Below are 6632 nucleotides of genomic sequence, written 5' to 3'. Positions count from 1 at the left end.
CCTAAGTAGTAAGTCCTTGCAAGTTGGGTTGATTGATAGAGTTCTCATGGGTTTAATTTTGGTTAGAGATTTCTTAACCCAAAGGAGGTTAAGTATCTCCTAATGATCAACTTTCTTTTTATTCTAACTAATTATTATTAATATTCTTGAGGGTCCTCCCTCAAATCTTTTATAGTAATCGCTTGCAATGATCGAGTTCTATACCATGCGCTGATGCCTTACCTTTTTGTCTTAGGCATATGAAGTCTAGTAGAAGTCGGGTGGTCTAAGCCACATCGCCAAGCATCAAGAAAATGCAAACTAGGAAGACAAAAATCCAACAAATTATGGTAAAACATCCTTTTATACTCATACAAAAAAACCTATTAGTACTTTTGATCTCACGGGCACCAAAATTGAAGCTCGCCTTCTTTTCTTTTATCTGTTCTTTTCTTTCTTTTTTTTTCCTGTCAGAAGTAACAGTGGTGTAGACAACATGGGGAAGCCCTTCCCGAAAACCATGAACTTCCCCAGCCTTAGGAAGGCAAAAGTTATATCTCAGGACTGTCAAAACCACGAAGCGACTTTAGCATGCTAGTCTACTCCTTCCACCTTGTAATTTTTAGATAAATGATCCCAACATAACCATGAACTTATGTGGGGTAATGCTAGATGTATGTCATAGATTACCTCTTCCAACAAGCAATATGTCTTTCCAAGCTTCATAAAACATCCAGGTGATGCCGGATGATGGCATGACCTTTAAACAACTAGCACCCCACCCCCTGTAGAGTCCCAACAGACCTCGTTCACGGATGACTTCTGAAAGTGCTGCTGCCATGTGGGGTGGGCACTTACCCTGTAGAGCTCCCACCATTAATCGTTTCCTGGCCACCTCCAATGGAAAGCTAATTGTGCTAGCAGTAAAACCTGGGAAAGTGTATGAAAGTCCAATTATTTAAGAGTGATGATATAATTATAAGCAATGGTCAAAACACAAAATATAATATGCTCTCGAATGGTGCAATTGGCCCAACAGTCTCTTATACTTGCCAAGAATAGATCTTCCCACTCTCAAAATAGGAGGTACTACATCAATCACACACTATTTACAGATTGTTAGGGCTCTTTCTTGGAGAGAGACAGAATGCATTGTAAAATAAATAAGGAGAATAATGGTTTCAAGAGACCTTTTTGAGATATCATCTCCAAGATGCATGTGCAAGCATTCCAATGAACACAAGTTAATTAGACCAAAATACCAATTGAAATATTATATAAAACTGACGGGGAAAGATCAGTTCTGATCCAAGATTAGAATCCATAACATTTTCAAAGACTGTTCATTACCAACTAAATGGGAAAAGAGAGAATTAGGGACTGAGGAGTGAGGATGTCAGATTCTCATTACCTTTATCCAAATTAATTGAATGAGCTTGTTGTAAGCTTTTATATATATATTGGAAGAAAACCAAGAGATATTTTTCATAAATACCATATGATACTATTGAAGTCATATTCTTTTTTTAAAATAATAAATTAAAATAAAAGACATAATTGAAGCCATATTTCTCACCTGCAAAAGCTCCAAGCACGAGCATCTCGGGGCGGTTCAAAGACTTTTTATTTTTTGATTGGCAGTAAGATGTCTTCAATGTCTCATACATGAAATAGTAGCAAGTACTGTATGGCAGCATTCCAATCAATGTAGGTGAGATACCAGCATAAAAGGCGCCAATCCCACCATCCTTATAAATTTTGCTAATTGCAACGCTTAAACTAGGGTATGCCTCAGGACTGACAGTCAAACGATCCTGTAAAAAGATAACTATAAATACAACCGAAAAAGATGTAGTTGTAATATATAAATAAAAGAACCTAAGTACAAAGTAAATAGACCAGCAAAGATCTATGTTATGAGAAATAACTGATGGAAGATGAAATTTTTAACGTCTAAAAACAATATAAAAGAACTTATCAAAAGCGAACAACATAAAAGATGTGCCTGACTAGACTCAATTTTCTATTTTCATGACTGGATCCCATAGTGCAAATACCTTCAAAACTTCAAGGGGATGGCAAGCAAGTGTGCTAACAATTCCAGCAGCTGCACCAGCCACAGCTATTGGAGAAATCCAGGAGAGAGAAAACTTCAAATTGAAACGACCAATTTGCAATCTTGGGCATTCTTCCTGATTCCATTTCTCCTGTGCTGATGTCATTGATCGTTTTACACACTCAAACGTTCCAAGCTCAATTGCCTGGGTAGGGATTATACGGACCATATTGATTGCATTGCCAGCCCATAATCCTTGCCAACCCTGCTTCTCAATCACCTCCAAGAAACTACCCGCAATGTTTTTGGATCCAACACCAACCACCATTCTCGTCCTGAATATTACACATTACAAATCAGAATATTTTAACGCTTTAATATATAGTTATTATAAAATTGGTAACAATTACAAACATTTCAAAATGTACAATTTAATTAAGGTTCATGTATCTTAAGAAGTTTAGTGTGGAGAAGGAAGCTTTAAAACTTCCTCTAACCACCAAGCTTGACATGGATGGGTATCATGGGTTGCAATAGTCACCGATTTATGCAGGACGTAAGTTGGTCCTTGACGACATAAGTCAGTGACTATTGCAACTGTGTGTACTGGTTTAGTATTGTATACACCATAGTACATATTTAACATACAGACATGTGTGGATGTGGATGTGAGTGTGTAGCATACACCATACAGCTCATCAAGAAATTATACATCCATATAAACACTTCAGATTGGTCATAGAATTTAAAAGTAATCAGCCATAAAAGATTTCAGAAATATGCACACTTCCATGTAAGTATTTATTACTTGACATCAAAAGTGCATAGAAAATTAAGGTGCTGTAAGGGCAAGGCCAAATGGGAACATGACTGAGGTAGCAAATAAAGAACTGATGAGACGTGTATTTAGAAAGACCTGATGCCCGATGCCAAACAGAAACAAGAATGTAAAATGTTAAAATAATAGACCATTCTAAACACAGCTAATTCCTTGATCATAAAGTTTACCAGAACATATCCTAGTATAATGACACTGCATATATGTATATATGGTCTACAATCATCTTCTTCTTTTCTTTTTCTTTTTCTTTTTCATAGATAGATAGTTAGGGGGGAGGGGGGGGGGGGGGTGTTCAACTCTCAAATCACCAACATCAAGCACCACAGAGGGCATCATCACCACTAGGCCATCACTTGAACCCCCTACAAACATCATATAAAAATTATAGGAGGAAATTACATTCCGCCACCGTAAACTATACCCCAAATTACATTTTGCACCCTCAACTTTTAGAATGCACGTTCTGCACTCTAAACTATGACCCTTGTTACATATTGTTCTCCAGTTTCAAGTTTATTGTTAACTTGGACGGAAATCCAAAGTTTATAGTACAAAGTGTAATCAGGGAGTCTAGTTCAAGGTGGTAAAGTATAATTTCTACTTTTTTTTTAAGTCTTTTGGTCTCCACCTCAGATGAAATCAGCTTCATAAGGGATGGTGTGTTGGGAGAGGAGCACTCTGTTTATCCTATGAACCCAAGTCGCCTTCAACTGTTCAACATAGGATGCATTGTTTTACAAGATTTTCAAGAAGCAGTAGAGAGATTACACAACAAGAAGAAAAGATATGTACAGCCAATATTCTTATTTATAAGCCTAACTGTTGAGTACGCTTGGGAAGTTGTGTCCTTTTCCAATTAAGCACATTTTCTATTACTAATTTAAACTGCTAGGCAAAGGGCAATGCTTGTAGATATTTGAGCAAGTAAACAAGAAATATTAAATGTGATGACAAATACATTTACTTCATGAAATAAGAAATGCATGTAAGTAGAAAGCAAAGCCAACCGAATGGTCTCAAGAGGAGCAAGCACAGCCTTGGTCATAGCCCCTGCTAAAGCCCCACTAAGAAACTCACCAACTTCTCTAGTCCTGAAGAAAACCTGAATTACATCAAAGCATGTCAATGTGATAGAACCAATTAAAAAACATTAAAAAATAATAATTTCTTTTTCCCTCAGCCCCTAAATGAAATGCCAAAACCAACCTTAATGAGAAGGGGGGAATTAGTTGGTCAAAAAAAAAAGTGTAATACTATGAAAAAGTAGACCAAAAACGATGTAACACAAGCTCCAATGTCCATGGGACAAGAAAACCATACCCAGAGACAGATATGATTAAACAATCCAGTTGTCAAACTCATATATAAGAAGTTAAAGGAAAACCCAAGGATATAATCAGTAGAGGAAAAGACAGGCGTATTTAGGACTATTTCACCATGTAGTCACCTATCTTACCATGGGTGTTACGCAAATCCACATCAGTAAGTTTGTGCTTGGAAACGGGTATGTGTACTAGTTAGCCACTCCACATACTAGCTTAGATTTTTGGGTTTGACATATTAACAAGGTATCAGATTGCGGTTTGATAGTCTTGGAAGTCCACATGCCAAGCCTGTTTCTCTTTTTTAGTCATCAAGCTGTCTGTCTTTGTTTTGGTTTCTGTTGAGCCTGATATAGTGTTGGGAAATTCCACATCAGTGAGATGTCTACTTAGTTCCCGGTATTTACACTTGTTGGGCCTCTAAACTGAAAAGCTTAAGTTTTTAGGTTGGATACTCTAATAGTAGGAAGTCCATGAAGAAATGGAAGATGAAGTACAAGAACCCCACAAGCCTATATGCTAAAATCCTAGACTTATTCTCTATTGCTGTATGATTATTTGTCACATTATCAAATTTGGGTTATTCTTATGATACTTAATGCAGTAGGTCCTCCATAACTACTATAAGGGTACTGTAAGTGATGCTGGGATAATGACACTTTTAATTAGAACTGTAAGCATCGTTTTTCTTTTTCTTTTTTTTATAAATATAATTCATGTTTGGGTGGTCAGCACAAAAAAATTGATCACAGTCTAGATATCACATAAGCAAAAGATCATGAACATGGTCAATTGCAATTTACAGCAGCAAATAAATAGAGAAGGAATAAACAATCCGAAGACCTCTAAACCAAAAATAGGAGAAATTCTATTTTTTATATCTGTGCAGAAAGTTTGATTCTAGCAAAAGATATACTTTAAAAGGAAGTAAGGTAAAAAACAAAAAGATCTAAACTTTCTTTCCAGGACTTGTGTACATTTTCTCAGCAACCCTGACAGAAGAAAATAAATTTAACCTCCAAAAGAAGGAAAAAAAAAAAAGTAGCAATCTTTTTCACACTTTGCTCTATTTGAAGTAATGGGTTTTGTTTTCTTGACCGTTTGAAACGATCCAGAATATCTTGAAGACACAGCAAATAGGCCAATAACACTGAAAAGTAAAGAAGAAAAAAAATCCCAGATAAGAAAAATAGAGAAGTGAGAATGAGACAGACCTTGCAGGCACGACCAAGGTCAGGAACGTGAAATTTGAGGTCGAAATTGTTGTCTTTCTCCATTTCAAGCTCTTTGGGAAGCATCATTACCATACTGTACATGTCTCCAGATATCCCAGCATCAGCATAGCTCTTCTTCTTCAGAGACTGCGATTCAAATGCCATTTTTTTTATTTTAAAAATTTTTAGCAAAATTAAAATAAAATTTTATGGGAATTTCCCAGAAAGAATATGCAGAGTCAGAGGCAGAGGCAGAGGCAGAGATGTTATAGATGGATTCTCATATACACATTATGACTATGCATATAAAATAACAACACAGAGAGAGAAATAAGTCAAAAACCAAACAAACAAACACACAAACAAGGTAATTGTGTTCCATCAAAAAAATAAAAACAAAAACAAGGTAATTGCAAAGAAATGACGTGCCTGAGAATGAGACGAGGATTTTTGGGACATTGAGAGAGATGGGTATGTGAGTTTTTTTTTTTTTTTTTTTTCCTTTGCCTATGGTTGCTACCAATACTTCTCCATTCAACTTTGGAGGGTTTTGGACTTTTGGTTTAGGAGTCTTTTGCTTGTTGACGACATAATGAGTTAAATGCACTTTGGAGTTGGAGGGTTGCCCGTGTCCGCGTGTTTTGGTATGGGTGCTCTTTTCTTTTTGTTTGTGTTTGTGTTTGTGTTTGCTTCAATCTCTGTGACCATTGCTTTTTTATTTTTTTGGTGGTGAAAGATTGAAAAGTGAAAAAAATAGATTCTCGCTTTCAGAGTTGGGAAGGAACTTGAATCTTTGACTTTATCTTCGGAAATATAAATAGGTTAACAATTAAATTACAAGATTTTTGATATATTAAAAGTGTGGGAGTAAAAAGACCTAGGTGAGCATATGGGCCTTTGGGCTGTAGCAAGGAGGGCCGACCTGCTCTTAAGCTAAGAATCTGTTAGTACTGCAAATCGGTCCATACGCCGAGGGTCCGATGACACATTCGAGGGTAAGTTTCTCCTCGGATAGACCCAAGAGAACTCGAAGCTTCACCATGAAGGTCAAGGTAATATTCCGGAAAGACTGTTGGTTAAAGGGGGGAAACCCTGAACCTTCGAGGTACACCGGTATTAAAAAGATACCAAAAGCAAAGGCTGCCACCTCCACATCAAAGACTCTGCACCTACCTCTCTGGCCGCATTAATGGGGAAGTGACTCCTGAACAGTAGAACTG

The 6632-nt window shown here is 36.8% G+C and overlaps 1 protein-coding gene across 1 annotated transcript; it reads right to left on the bottom strand.

Annotated features, from left to right (window-relative positions):
• Window positions 1-305: 305 nt before the first annotated feature.
• LOC142637219 (putative mitochondrial adenine nucleotide transporter BTL1) lies at window positions 306-6006 on the bottom strand. The gene is made up of 6 exons (XM_075811500.1): window positions 5842-6006; window positions 5413-5559; window positions 3884-3978; window positions 2037-2370; window positions 1556-1793; window positions 306-909 (listed from the first exon to the last, which is right to left on the bottom strand). The coding sequence occupies exons 1-6, from the start codon at window positions 5869-5871 to the stop codon at window positions 659-661; spliced, it is 1095 nt and encodes a 364-aa protein (XP_075667615.1). The 5' UTR covers window positions 5872-6006; the 3' UTR covers window positions 306-658.
• Window positions 6007-6632: the final 626 nt, after the last annotated feature.

Source organism: Castanea sativa, chromosome 5 (assembly GCF_040712315.1).
Source record: "Castanea sativa cultivar Marrone di Chiusa Pesio chromosome 5, ASM4071231v1".
Lineage (NCBI taxonomy): Eukaryota > Viridiplantae > Streptophyta > Magnoliopsida > Fagales > Fagaceae > Castanea > Castanea sativa.
This window is presented reverse-complemented; position numbering and strand designations above follow the sequence as displayed.